This window comes from Podarcis raffonei, chromosome 2, assembly GCF_027172205.1.
Source record: "Podarcis raffonei isolate rPodRaf1 chromosome 2, rPodRaf1.pri, whole genome shotgun sequence".
Taxonomy (NCBI): domain Eukaryota; kingdom Metazoa; phylum Chordata; class Lepidosauria; order Squamata; family Lacertidae; genus Podarcis; species Podarcis raffonei.
The window spans coordinates 23,487,588-23,501,777 of NC_070603.1; the positions used below are offsets into that span (position 1 = coordinate 23,487,588).

The 14,190-nt window shown below is 41.9% G+C and overlaps 1 protein-coding gene across 2 annotated transcripts in view; it reads right to left on the bottom strand.

Annotated features, from left to right (window-relative positions):
- Positions 1–12,328: 12,328 nt before the first annotated feature.
- Positions 12,329–14,190, bottom strand: part of PITPNC1 (phosphatidylinositol transfer protein cytoplasmic 1) — a 124,591-nt gene continuing 122,729 nt past the window's right edge. Inside the window, exon 10 of one of the 2 annotated variants that reach the window (XM_053375339.1) lies at positions 12,329–13,252. In XM_053375339.1, the coding sequence (XP_053231314.1) occupies positions 12,993–13,252 (260 nt within the window). In that variant the 3' untranslated portion in view covers positions 12,329–12,992. The remainder of the gene's footprint in view (positions 13,253–14,190) is intronic. The other variant, XM_053375340.1, reaches the window with a different exon arrangement.

Here is a 14,190-nt window from a genome sequence, read left to right on the forward strand (position 1 = left end):
TCCTGGTTTTAAAAGGAAGGGGCGGGAATGAAATCGACGGGGGCCAACCAACCGGGCTCGGCGCAAAACCAAAGTCGCGCAGTCGCAGTGAGCTTCCGCAGCGGGAACAGTGCAAAGCGCCATCTGTTGGGGAAAGAGAAGACGGCGAGGAACTGGGGCGAGCGCCGGTCAGATGGGGGTTGCCATACGTCCGGGATACCCCGGAACTGCGTGGTGCTACGAAAACCCGGACGCACGACAGCTTTCCCATGAAAAATGCAACAACTTTGCCAAAAAGCCCCTCAATAACTTCTCTGTCTGGGATTCTCACTGTTTGAATTATGGTCATTTTAACAGCACCCTAACCAGGCCCTGCCATGAAGCGCTTACCTTCTATGCCCTTTAAAAAATGTGGCTTCTTGGGGGGGGTGTTATTGGGTTGTTGTTTTTATTTTGATTATATATTTTGTGGTTTTTATATTTTTGCTTTTGTTCCGTGAACCGCCCTGAGACCTCCGGGTATAGGATGGTATATAAAGTATAATAATAATAATAATAATAATAATAATCGAGAAAAGAGCGAGTTGGCGCCCTCACCAAACTCCCGTTATTTGTAAAAAATCCAAATGGACTGGCGGCCGTGTTAACGATGCTGAGACCCCAGAGGAGATTTTTTTCTGGGTCATTCTGCAAAAATTAACTTTCACCAAATGACATGCTCTGATGGTATACAGTGGTACCTCGGGTTAAGAACTTAATTCGTTCCGGAGGCCCGTTCTTAACCTGAAAACTGTTCTTAACCTGAGGTACCACTTTAGCTAATGGGGCCTCTCGCTGCGCCACGATTTCTATTCTTATCCTGAAGCAAAGTTCTTAACCCAAGGTACTATTTCTGGGTTAGCGGAGTCTGTAACTGGAAGCGTCTGTAACCTGCAGCATCTGTAACCCGAGGTACCACTGTATAAGTGAAAGTTTATCCCATGATAAATTTTAAAAGACTAAATAAATAAATAAATAAATAAATAAATAAATGAATGAATGAATGAATGTATGTTGCCATATTTTGAAGAGCAAAAAAGACTCACTCCTGGTTTCTTTTGATCTCCTTCCTCTTGTCGGCACTCTGAGGCTTCCTAGCAGGCAGGGCGCATTGTGTTAACGTCCTTTTACTTCACAAACTTAAGGACTTCTGCAAACCTAGGGCATCCCCTGGGTACGTGGAAGCAGCTACCTTTTGGGTTGGCGCCATTTCTCTTGGAACCTGATAGGTACTCAGCCACCTGTGATTCCTGTTCATTGTATCTTCCTTCCTAAGTGTTGCAGCAAACCCTTCCCTGCTCTGATTAGGGGAATTTTATAATGATAATTATACCACTCTTCCAATTTTCTTTTCCCAATGTCTTTTGTATTCTCTGTGGGCAGGGGAGGAGTTTTACCCTCCTTTAAGTTTTTCTCCTACAAACCTCCCTCAAACATCCCGATACCTGCTGCTGCTCAGTTCTGTTTCTGCAATATTCCTGTTGGAAGATGTTTGAAGGAGCGGTGACACTTGGGATTTGTATAGCAGAGCTGTGAGCGTTCACAAGTTTCACGTACGTTATCTTGTAATCCTTACGGCAGCTTTGCAAATTAGGTCAGGATCGCCACCATATTGCAGATAGGGGGACTGAGAGACCTGGGGCCATCTAGCGAGTGGGGCAAAGGTAGGATTCAAACTGTGAACCTCTTGATTTGTAGGTAGCTGTTCAGTGACTATGGCTCACCAGGACTTGCATGTCAACAGAAATCTCCAATCTCTTTGGAGGGTTTGGACAGATTACACGCAGTGCAAAGTATATTGCTTTGCAACCCAGTCCCTAAAGAGCATTACTGAGATTTAGTTGAATAGATGGGAGTGGTTGTAAACAGAACAGTTTTGAGAACTGCAGCTTTACAACTTCTACTTGGGCAAGTTTGCTTAGGAATTTCACTGTAAAGGATCGCATTCAAGTAAGCGTACATAGAATGTCAGTCTTAATGGAACTGCTTTCAGTGTGCCATGTGTAAAACGACAAATTTCTGGACTTCCAGCTTTCCAGGAAGTCACGCCCTATCTCATGTGTGCTCTTCTTAAGCCAAGCTACAGCACTATGGTTATGGTTCCTTAGCAGCAAGATGACACAACACTGGTACATGCCCAAAGGCATGTTTTCCTTTACTGCATCGTATCTTGCGCACTGAGCTCTGGCTTTAGCAACAGGTGTAGGGATAAGCCCTGGCTCAGATTAAGCTTTGAATAGGTTTGCGGCTAACCTTTCTAAATTACAAGTTTTAACTCTGATTTTTAAAAACCTATTATTTTTAATAATGTTGTTTTAGAATTATTATTTACAGCAATGAACGCAGATTTTGTTGCTCTGCAGTGCCTTGAGCACCGGTAATAAGCTGCATAGAGAAAACAAAAAACAAATACAACACTGAGCCGGTCTGTAAAAATGTTTTCAAAAGCTTATTAGTCTGAAGTGATGGGGCAAAGATTTGCATTCTATCTACATATAGATTTTGAACTGAAAATACTATTTTCATATACAAAATAATACAAAAAAAGGAGAGTAACACTTTTTCACCCTTCAGTTGAGATCAAAACCTGCTACCCAGGGTGGCTGCTTCATTTTTCCACATGGTGGGGCTAGTTCTGCATGCTTCCCAAGGTAGGTATGTTGAGACTTCAAATGTTCTTTCCTGACGGTATCCATTATGTATATCCCTATGTGTATTAATGAGGCCTTCCCCACAGCCCTTCAAGCAGTCATATGGATGGTTGATCATGCCAGCGAGGTTTCATTTAAATGTAGATGAGTTCTACCGCATCTGATAAAAGAAAATGATTCAGAAATGAACAGCCCACACAAAAAGCATGCATTTTTGTTATTTCATAAATGTTTTACACATTGCTTCTTTGCCAGATAAAACTGGCTGTAGGGGGAGTTGCGTTAAAAATGTATTGTCACTTGTTATTTGCAAGAAAGCAACAGCTTTAGTTACTAATGTTTCGAAGGAACCACCAAAGATTCAGGCAGACAAGTCCTAAAATGGTGGTACAGATTCTGTGGTGGAGATACTGCAACCATGCCGGCCAGGGCAGAAGGTGGGGTGAGGCAGATTTTCAGAACCCCATTTGGCGTTTTAAAAACGTTACCTCTCATTGAAACCAATGGAAGGTAAAGTAAATCCGGCATATGTTTTCAGCCTATCTAGGGGCAAGTTAGGATACAAAGAGGCTTTTTGATGCAACTGATCCAAGGCTTCCCCTGAACCAATGGCTTCAAGTCACAAGACAGGAGATTCTGACTAAACATCAGGAAGAATTTTCTGACAGTAAGAGCTGTTCGACAGTGGAACGGTCTCCCTCGGGAGGTTGGTTCTTAAGCAGAGGTTGGATGGCCACCTGCCATGTATGATCTAGTTGAGATTCTTCCATCGCAAGGGTCCTTTCCAACTCTATAACAGCCCATTTGCAGGTCCACCACCCACGAAGCACCACTGATGGTATAGCTATGGTGGCAGAGCTTTCCGTCAGGGCCGTCTTTACCTAGGGATGCAAAAAAAAAAAGCTCAACAACTTTTGAGTTTGCTCCCCTAAAAAAGGGGGTGCTGGGCGGATCTTTGCAACCTGCTGGCATAGACGGCCCTTCTTTCTACAACCACATCAGGGAGACATCTGCCTGCATACCTCACAGTATGGCGCTTAGAATAGCTGCCTTAATAATTCTGTAAAATGTAAAAGTTCTTAGGACTGTACTTTTAAATATGGAATAGGCATTTCCCTTTCAAACTAATGTAGCAGGCAGTTTGGCTGGCTATTGTTTCATAACTTTTGTTATAATGTAGCTATTGTTTGCTGCAAAATGTTTTAATAGTACCTGTAGTATACAAGTGAGAACTGCAATGGGTACTTACGTGTGCTGAATACAGCCGAGTGATTTTTTGTTGTTGTAAGATTATACTCCAGTTGGAAAATTAGTGGTGTCCTTGCAGTTATAATTGTTTTATATTTGGGGGGGGGGGTTTGACGCTGAAGTTCCTTCCCTGTTTCTTATGCAACAAAGAACTGTGTGAATGGCTCAAATAGTTTATTTGATCCTACACCACAAAATACGAATCAATACTCCATATCATGCATCTTTATTGCTAGGAAGCTCTGCTTTTCTGCTGCGACTTCTCCTGGAGAAGGTAGATCAAGCCACTGTCATACGTTTATTCACACTGAAGTTAGACCGTTGCAACATGTTCTACACGGGTTTGTCTTTGCCGAGAGTTTGGAATCTACAACTTGAATGGAATGTTTTTCAGGGACTGGATAGACGCTTAAGGAGTGGACATCGGGAGAAGTGGGGTTGGAGACTGATTTAGAAGAAGGAATCAGTGACCTGGGGGAAGGATTGGAAAGTGAAGAACAGGAGGGACAGGTCAGGCTAGTGGAGAGAGTCAAGGACTTCCACACCTCCTCCTCCTGCCCCTACCTCTCCTGCTCCACTGTCTCCCAGGACCAGAAGAGGACTGAAATGGGAGGAGCAGAAACAGTTGCACGCAGGTGTAGTCTGGAATTAACTGTTAATGCTGGCTCCTGCTATTTTTCTAGAGTCTGCTGTATTGAATTGAGAGTATGTTGAGTTTAATGATTGTGAGTCCATTTTTTGTGCCTTCTGCCCCCCAAGCAGCATATAAATGTGAGCCCCAGTCGTGGTAGTGAACCCAATGATTTAAAATCTGAAGGAGCGCCTCCACCCCCATCGTTCTACCCAGACACTGAGGTCCAGCACCGAGGGCCTTCTGGAGGTTCCCTCACTGCGAGAAGCCAAGTTACAGGGAACCAGGCAGAGGGCCTTCTCAGTAGTGGCGCCCGCCCTGTGGAACGCCCTCCCATCAGATGTCAAAGAGAACAACAGCTACCAAACTTTTAGAAGACATCTGAAGGCAGCCCTGTTTAGGGAAGATTTTAATGTTTGATGTATTACTGTATTTTAATATTTGGTTGGAAGCCGCCCAGAGTGGCTGGGGAAGTGGCTGGGGAAGCCCAGCCAGATGGGCGTGGTATAAATAAATTATTATTATTATTATTATTATTATTATTATTATTATTATTATTATTATTATTCTCCATTTACCATCATTTTTCTGTTGCAGGTTGGCACAAAGGATTCCGGTTCTCGATGTAAAAACAACGTATTTTGCACACAAGCAACCGTAGGGGAGAAGCTCTACATGAAAAAGTTTTCCCAGGAGAAACAATAGTGGTGAGCGATAAAGTTGGTGATTTACATACAGAAAATCCTAGCTTCAGTCCCTAACATCACCAGTTTTTATAAAGCCAGGTAGCAGATGATGGGAAAGACCTAGAGAGTCATGGTCAGATTAGATAATGGGCGAGTTAAACCAACTGTATAAGAAAGCTTCACCATACACTCCAGCATTCTAATCTAAGTTGAAAAATTCTTACCCTTTACAAGGGACAAAGACCAAATGGAATATAGTCAACAGAACAACCCCATATTAAGTATTTCATTGTGTAAAAAAATTGTGACTTATATTTTGATGACAGCAGAACTGAACTCATTTCCACCCCAAAGGACTCCTCAAAGGTCCACTGATGATACATATAAAATATTATAGGAAGGCTTCAGTTGTCCCACGCCTTGTAGTGAGCAGTAACAAGGCATCTTAGGGATCACTTTGCAACCAGAGTGGTATAGTAATTGTCACCACTCGCAGCAACATCTTAGCCAGAATTGAGAGACAGCTAAAGGAAAATGTTCATTTATTTTTCAATGTTCAGTAAAGTTTGTGTTGTGCCACATATTTCAAGCTTCTGCAGGCTGGATTTGAAGAGGAAAACGTTAATACAAAGTATATACCGTATTTTTCGCTCTATAAGACGCACCAGACCACAAGACGCATCTAGTTTTTGGAGGAGGAAAATGAGGAAAAAAATATTCTGAATCTCAGAAGCCAGAACAGCAAGAGGGATCGCTGCGCAGTGAAAGCAGCAATCCCTCTTGCTGTTCTGGCATCTGGGATAGCTGCGCAGCCTGCATTCGCTCCATAAGACGCACACACATTTCCCCTTACCTTTTAGGAGGGAAAAAGTGAGTCTTACAGAGCAAAAAATACGGTAAATTAACATTCTTATAAGATCTGGATCTCATTGCACGAATTCACAGAAAGAAAACAGGCAGTCTTGGAAAGAAGATTGCTTGGTAGTTTATTTACAACAGAATGTAAGAAAAACGTGTAAAACGATAATAAATAACTGAAAAGCAACAATTAAGTGGTGTGAATGGAAACTATGATACTCGGATCCTTCTAAGCCTTGTATTGTTTTAACTCGGGCCGCTTGGTCCTCCTTTCATGGAACGAGCTTATCTAAACAATGTACTGTAACACTAAACCTATCAGCAAAAAACAATAATATACACAACATTCAAAGTCACAAGGATTGCCACAGAAGTAAAAACTTATTTCCATAAGTAACATTTAAAAATCAGAGGCTGTAATTAAAAGACCATGCCGGCCACACAAACTAGGAGGGTGTTTTTTTTTTGGGGGGGGGGGACAACAGTTAAGAATAGTTGTAGCTTCAAGCCTTTATTGACACATAAGACATCTAAATTAAGGCTGAATAACAGCAAGTTCCTATTGACAAGTTCATTTATCCTCCCCTATTGCATTTACTAGCTGTAGCTGTTTCAAAGTGCATATGTTTGATTTATTCTATATGACAGCATGTTTTAAAGTTTTGGTGCAGCAAACCATTCAAAGAAGTGTGAGCAGAATTCAAAATTCTCAATGGGGCCTTCCTACCTTCTCCTCTCCAGCCTCCGGCACTGCCTGAAAATACTGCTTCTGAGGCTCAGGGGATCTCCAGAAGGATACTGGATGTGGTGTTTGCATTGAGAGGAGGGAATCAGTGAAAAGCTTTTGCTCTGCTTATAACTGCTCAGATTAAAACCACAGAACACTCTTTGTACATTCTCATATTAACAAACCTCTTGAATATTCTGTTACTCAATGAAACGTCCACTAGACAGAAATCTGGTTAAGAGAAACAGATTGAAGACATCTATTCTGGAGGAGCACCACTCCAGCAGGGAGTTGTGCAGTGAATTATCTCAGGATTATAGCCTTGGAGATGATTAAGTTGAATATTTCTGCAAATTTACTCAAATAGGCAAGCATAATGGTACAACAAACAGGAACGATGCCTGCTCATCAAAAGGGCGCTGTTGCTTTTATGGCAGCTCAACCTGTTACTTGGCAAATTCAACATATGCCTGTATTGTTTCTCTCAGCAAACAGGTTGTGTCGACAACATAGCCTTTAAGTTCCTCTGATAAGGGCCCAGTGAAGGTTTCTTGATACAAATATGGGAGGTTTTAAAGATGCATGTATATATTCTCCACATGCTGTTACAGGAATGCTAGATTTTTCTGTACCAAGAGTGGAGCCGCTCTTACTTGAACTTTTATGGTGTAGCTTTTAAAAAAGCATACTTCAGTTAATATTTTGCCTGAGTACAATGTCAAGATTGGAACTTTTAAGTCAACAATTTTGGGAGTCTGTATCACAGGTAGGAGAGGTTGATTTGGAAAAAGCGGCAACACATACCTCCTTTTTATTTCTTCCCTAGCAGTGCTTCAATGTATACAATTTGCCTGTCACAAAAAAGGCAGGGTCAACAACACCACTGCAATGCCATAGTATTTTAGTTTTGCTGTGCCGCACCACACTTTTAAAAGTGCCAACTAAAACCACATTGCCCCACAAAACAAATAATATAAACACCCACAGCTCTGTCTGTTCCTCACAATCAAACCTAAAAAATATACAAATTTGTACAAAGTAATTCAGACAATTTAGCAGTGAAAACTTCTTTTTGTATAAAAGACATATTAGTGCAACAAAAATATGTTAGAAATTTAATTATTCTTGTGCTGGAAATATTTTTTTAAAGCAGTTGTCATAGCACTGGGGGGGATGGAAGGAGAAAATGAAAAGTTGTTTAATATTTGATAGCCTGATCAAGGCAAAAGCAGTGAGGGAAAACAGAAAATGATTGAGGAGTCTGCCATGACCCATGAAAATCATAGATGTAAGGATGATGTCAGTTCTCCAGAACAGATTTGTATCTGTTCTCCCCCACCGGTACAAAGACAGAAAGTAGGAGGCAGGAATGGAATGGGCTAGCCCATCATTGAGACATGCAGCGGAATTAAACCTGTGTCTTCTTCATTAAGCACCAAATTTAAATAGCATATCTAAGATGAACAAACGCTTATAGATACAGTATTGAAGAGTGGGGAGGTAAAGCAGAGGATTCCATTAGTATTTTTCCATTGCATGCAATATTGCCTTTCTCTGTTTCAAATATGCACTATGCGGTCTGTTAAGTAACATCTTCTTGGGAGATGTTAATTCATTTACACAAATGCTTCATCTCCACCCCTCCCCAAAGTCAAAGTAACGCAACAGGAGAGCAGGAAGTGAGACAGTTAAAACAAACACAATAATGCAGTCTGGCCCTATTGATTTGTGCGGAACATTCAAAAAAGGAGATAGAAGGATAGCAACATTTATTTGTAGGCCTACGGAACTTGTCACAATTCAATTGGCAGTAGCGCCACCTGTTTGTTAGCTACAGCCGCATGCTGATTCAGGGTAGATTCATATACAAAAGGTTTCTGATAATAAGGGTGGGTGGGAGATATCACAACAGCCAAACAGAACAGCAGGATGTTGAGAAAGAATGAAAAAACAACAGACAATAATTGAGAGAAGGCATAAAGCTAAGTGTTAGGTGTATTCAGAACTAGTAGCTGGTGTTGGCCTTAGGTTCTTGAAGCTGTCAAACCTACGAGCTGCATTCTGTCCTCCCACCCCCCTTTTCTACGACTGAAACTACTCTTCTAAAATCACCTTACTATCTACTATTTAAACAAGCCACTTAGAAGTTGGAGGGGGGATTGAAGTCAGCTACTTTTTCCACACGCAACATCATGCTACCATGCTCGATAGAAATATATCCGCTATTTTATTTTTTCCAATGACTTAAAAGAGAAGCAACACCCTGAGGTCTGGATCTATATTTCTATTTGCTTCTGACAGAACGTGCATAATCTCACTACAAGTTTATGACACATTCACCACTTCACAAGGCCTGGTATAGCTTGGACAGTGAGTTACTAAGAACACGGCTAAAGAAAAGGGTGAAGGATTAATTGCAATTTGGAATTAATTATATCCTTAGCCCTCAGGACAATTATGGGACAATTATGTCAGGAAATAAAAGGACTCCTAATTTAAGTTGTGATATGGGGAAGCAACTTTAATTCCTGAGATTGAGGGTGATGCTACTAACAGGCCAGAAAGAATTCATCTCTTTCCCAGCTGTATGGCAATGTGCAACTGGTACTGTAATTCTCCATGGTTATTGTAGTAAAAAGGACATACTCTTAAGAGTGGATCAAAAAGTTTTGTTGTGCAAGCAGAAAGGCACTTCCATTTGCACAAGGGCCTCCCTGCTGATTTCCCAGTCCTGCTGCAGTCCCGTGTCTCCTCCTCCACTGTTCTGCAGGGTCCCTCAACCCTCAGGAGTTGAGTTTTGGGTGAGCACAAGGGGCTGTAGTAGGAAAGAGGTGCCAGGAAGGCCCTGTTGAGTGAACCTGTAAATTCTACTTTTCCCTGAAATTTAGCATGAAAGAAGCAACTCAGGAACTGACAGACTTTTTTTTTGCTTCTCTAAGAAGCATTGTAAGATCTCTATGTTGCATCATCACATTACTTTTGTGTGCTGTTGTGTGCTCCAAAACTGACTGGGTGGAGACATCTCCGTTAGCTTGTTTAGGTTAGCTTGTTCACTTTCCACTCTGAAGTCAATATGCTGCAGTCATAGGCATTATCTCCAGTTGGTCCACATATTGAAAGCTGAAACTGGGCCTCTTACACCCTTGTGCAGGCCAAAGGCTTATAGGCTGCTCCTAGCTTTCGTTGAAGAGATATAGTTATTTAGAGAATTTGTCCTCCTTTTCAGAATTTCAGTTGCATTGCAATTTAATATTGTCTTGTTGCAGTATTTTGAGCATGGGAGATCCTCTCCAAACTAGACATGATCTACTTGCTTTGCATGCAGTGGTAGACTCAGGGGCAGAGTTCATGCTTTGCGAGATTCCAGTTAAATCTCCAGCACCTGCAGGTAGGGTTGATAATGTCCTCTGTCTGAAACCTTGGAAAGCAGTTACCGTAGACAATATTAGTAATAGTCAATATTGTCTATTACTGTAGACAAACTAGATGGACCAACATTCGGACTTAGATAGGGCAGCTTCCTTGTTATAAATCTGTCCCCTATACTCCTGTCTGCTAATCACTTTCAACTCAAGAAAGCTGCATGGGTGGTGTTCTTCCCTACCTCTGGTGGAAGAACTTCCTACAGAGTTTTTACTTCCCAGGATCCCATTTTGGGGGAATCTTAAAAACATAATGAATCTACATGGCCTTGTTCACATCCCCAGCTATTGTTACCCATAGTTTGGTGCCGGAACGAAACAGGCCACATACTACCACTTAAAATAATCGGTTATTTTTGTCTAGACTTGAGGAGGCCCACCGTCACAACGCTTAAGAACCCTTGTCTTAAACTGCTTACCTAACCAGCCTTTGCCAAGCTGGTGACCCTCCAGATGTTTTGGACTACAATTTCCCTTCTGTTCCAGCCAGCATAGTTGGCTTGGGCTGATGCAAGTTTTAGTACAAAATGTCTGGAGGGCACCTTGTTGGCAAAGGCTACTCCAGTCTGATTAAAGAAACCAATGGGGGCACAATTATACGGTGATCACCAATCAATATGGTAGTAAACCAACTATATACTATCTTAAATCCCCAGTCAGATGTTAGCTTTGTCATCTTACCCTTAAGGAAAGGAGAATTTGGCCTGCCATCTCTCACTGTCTCCTTATAGTGACCTGCTTTCAGGCTGTTCACCAGTCAGCAGCTTACCTTCTCCCTAACATATACTCTTTCTCCTCCCTGCTGTTTCTTCCGGCAAGTGTTGGGAGCTTTGGACAAGCAAGGCCGTGGGTAGGCTGGAAAGAGCCTTTTTAAAAAGCATACTGGATTTCCACACAATATAAAAGAGGGTGGGAGGGAAGCTAGTAAGCTGAAGAGATTGCCTCTTCTCTTTGCCTCTCTGCTGTTTTCCACATCTCTCTCTCTTTCAAGGTTGTTCCCTAAAATAATGTATCCTTACTCAGGCATTATTTCTGTACAGGAAATGTCAACATGTATGGGGGGCACATGCACTAGGTCTGCCCCTGCATGTACTCATCCTGCCACACTATTCCCAAACTTCTCGCATTGAGTAGAATAGGTGTGGTCTACCTGTGTTTGTGGACGCGGGTGGCGCTATGGGTTAAACCACAGGGCCTAGGACTTGCCGATCAGAAGGTCGGCGGTTCGAATCCCTGTGACGGGGTGAGCTCCCGTTGCTCGGTCCCTGCTCCTGCCAACCTAGCAGTCCAAAAGCACGTCGAAGTGCAAGTAGATAAATAGGTACCGCTCCGGCGGGAAGGTAAACGGTGTTTCCGTGCGCTGCTCTGGTTCGCCAGAAGCGGCTTAGTCATGCTGGCCACATGACCCGGAAGCTGTACGCCGGCTCCCTCAGCCAGTAAAGCGAGATGAGCGCTGCAACCCCAGTCGGCCATGACTGGACCTAATGGTCAGGGGTCCCTTTACCCTTTACCTGTGTTTGTATGATGGAGCAGGGTTTCTAACTGGCTTCTACTTGTACTCAAGTGATCCTCCGTGAGACCTTCCCTCTTCAACACTGGAAGGCAGGGAAAAAGTGGGGTGGGGATGGGACACTGGACAGTATGTCAGGTCACATGCACCCCAACACAGGTCATTTCCTGTTCAGACAAGACACCTGAATAGGGCTTCTGTTTCTCACAGCTAAGGAGGAGAAATTGGGTTGACAGCAACCCGCCTTAGAATGGCATCCATCACATCAGTTACTGACCATTCTTGTCGGTCATTGGCAGAATGGGAAGCTTTATAGCCTAGAATAGCTTAACACCTGCTCACAGTCTAGCAGAAAACTGACTGAATGTTATCTTTCATTTATTTAAAAGGATTTTACATTGGGTGTTTTGTCTGGTTTCATAGGAATTCTGAGGGCTTGAAATAAATCACTGAACTATTCAATTGCTTGTGTTCCCATCTTGCTCTCTGCAACGACACTCCCAAATACCAACACAGAACAGCTATACAACAGCACACCATAAAAAGGAGTCACAAATTTTGTGCAAGATACAAATAGTTCCAAGGGTCTAAAAATAAGTATAATGAATTACAACCAGAGCTCACTGGTTCTTTAGTTTTGAAGAGCTTAAAGTGTGCATTAGCTGCGCTCCAAATCCTGAGTTGTATTCAGTAAAACAAGAATCTGAATAATTACTGTTGGTATTCAAGTGTTTCTCAGTGAATAGCAGTTCAAAGGTTTACTTTAAGGTGCACTTGGCCTGAGAGTAAAAAGGATTTTAGAAATTGAGATATAATGGCTTGAAATGAGAAATGTCATTTGAAACTGTCCCTCAATAGTCCCTCATTCTCTCAAGATGTCCTTGCCACCTTTCTTAAATCCATATAACATCTCCAGTCATAAATACTGTTATGCTATATATGAGAATATCTTTTGTTTACTACAGTTGCTATGTAGAGACTGACTTTTGCTTTTGCAAGCTTGTTTCATTTTGTGTTGATAGCAACATCTGTCATATGGCTTAGAGCTGCAGTCTAGGAATCGGAGCATATGAACTATGTTCTCGCATGCACTTAGCTAACTAGTTTAAGGGACAAGCCTGATGGGGAGCGGGGAAAGGTCATACTTTCAGATCAGTAAATTTTGTTTACACAAAACAACTACCATGAGCTTTGCAAATGCTATTCTTTCAGTCATGGCTTGTCATGAAAACATGCTGGGTTTAGAGAGCTTTTTTGTCTGGATCTGGGAGGGTGAGAGTTTCTGGGGCAGATTTTTTCCGTTGCCGGTCTTTGGGAACTGATAGAAATTCAGGCGCCTCTGTGGAGAGAGGTGTAGACGGAGCACTAGAAGGAGCACTGCGGATTGAAGAAGGGAGGGAGACATTAGAGATTGATATTGCAGGAGGGAAGATCCCAATTTTCTTGTTGGTGGCTTCCTGAGTTGCTCGTTCAAATTCCCGGACTTCATCCATAGTCATGTCTTCAATGAGAAGAAAAGGAAGAAAGACAAATTAATGTTAGAACCACTGCACATGTTTGTTCCAGGCTTTTTAAAGATGCTAGTTCTGCATGACCATTGTTATTCCAGTGCATTAGAACTTGAAAGGGAAGGGAAGCTATTGCCAGGGAATTTCACAACTGGCCACTGAAATTTCAGGAGGCACATTTCAGGCACCGTTCGTATCGTTCTTGGAGCTGCCGACACTGAAAAGTAATTCCTCACATTGATACCAAAATTTAGGCGTATGTTTCTATGAATTTTGGGCAATTCCACTGTTTATATTCTTGTCTGTCCTTGCTCCAACATGGGCAGAATTCACATATAAATGGAAGACGCAGCAGGCTTCGAATTCTAGCCCAGCTCAAGCAAACCATTGCTTCTTTAATAGCTATTTCCATCTAGTGAACTGATGTTAAAATGCTATTTTTGCAAATAGAGGCTCAAGATAGGCCTTGATGGTTACTTTATAAAAACTGATCATGTGAACGTCATAGATACGCTACACTGAACAGCATGCTATCTTCAACTCTGGTGTAGCTGTTTAAGATCAGATGGTCAGACACTCTAATTTTCTATATTATCAGCTAAGCTTTGTCACTGAACCATTTTTATTTGCGTGACACACTGTATCTATTAGATTATTTCCAAAGAATATGTCATTTAAGATACATAGAACACAATATTTTATCAATTATTTTTTACCTAGTAGGCGCAGACTTCATTAAAGTCAGTTGGAAAGCTGGTGGTTTGAAAAGGAGAATATAAACCACTTCATTTATTGCTGCAGTTGTATATGGATTGTATCACTTCAAACTGGAGGTAGAAGCTCACAAGATTAAAAATTCTTTCATATAAAACTGGCCTCCACAAAACGCCATAGATTCCAAGGAGAACAATTTTAGCAGATCATGATAATC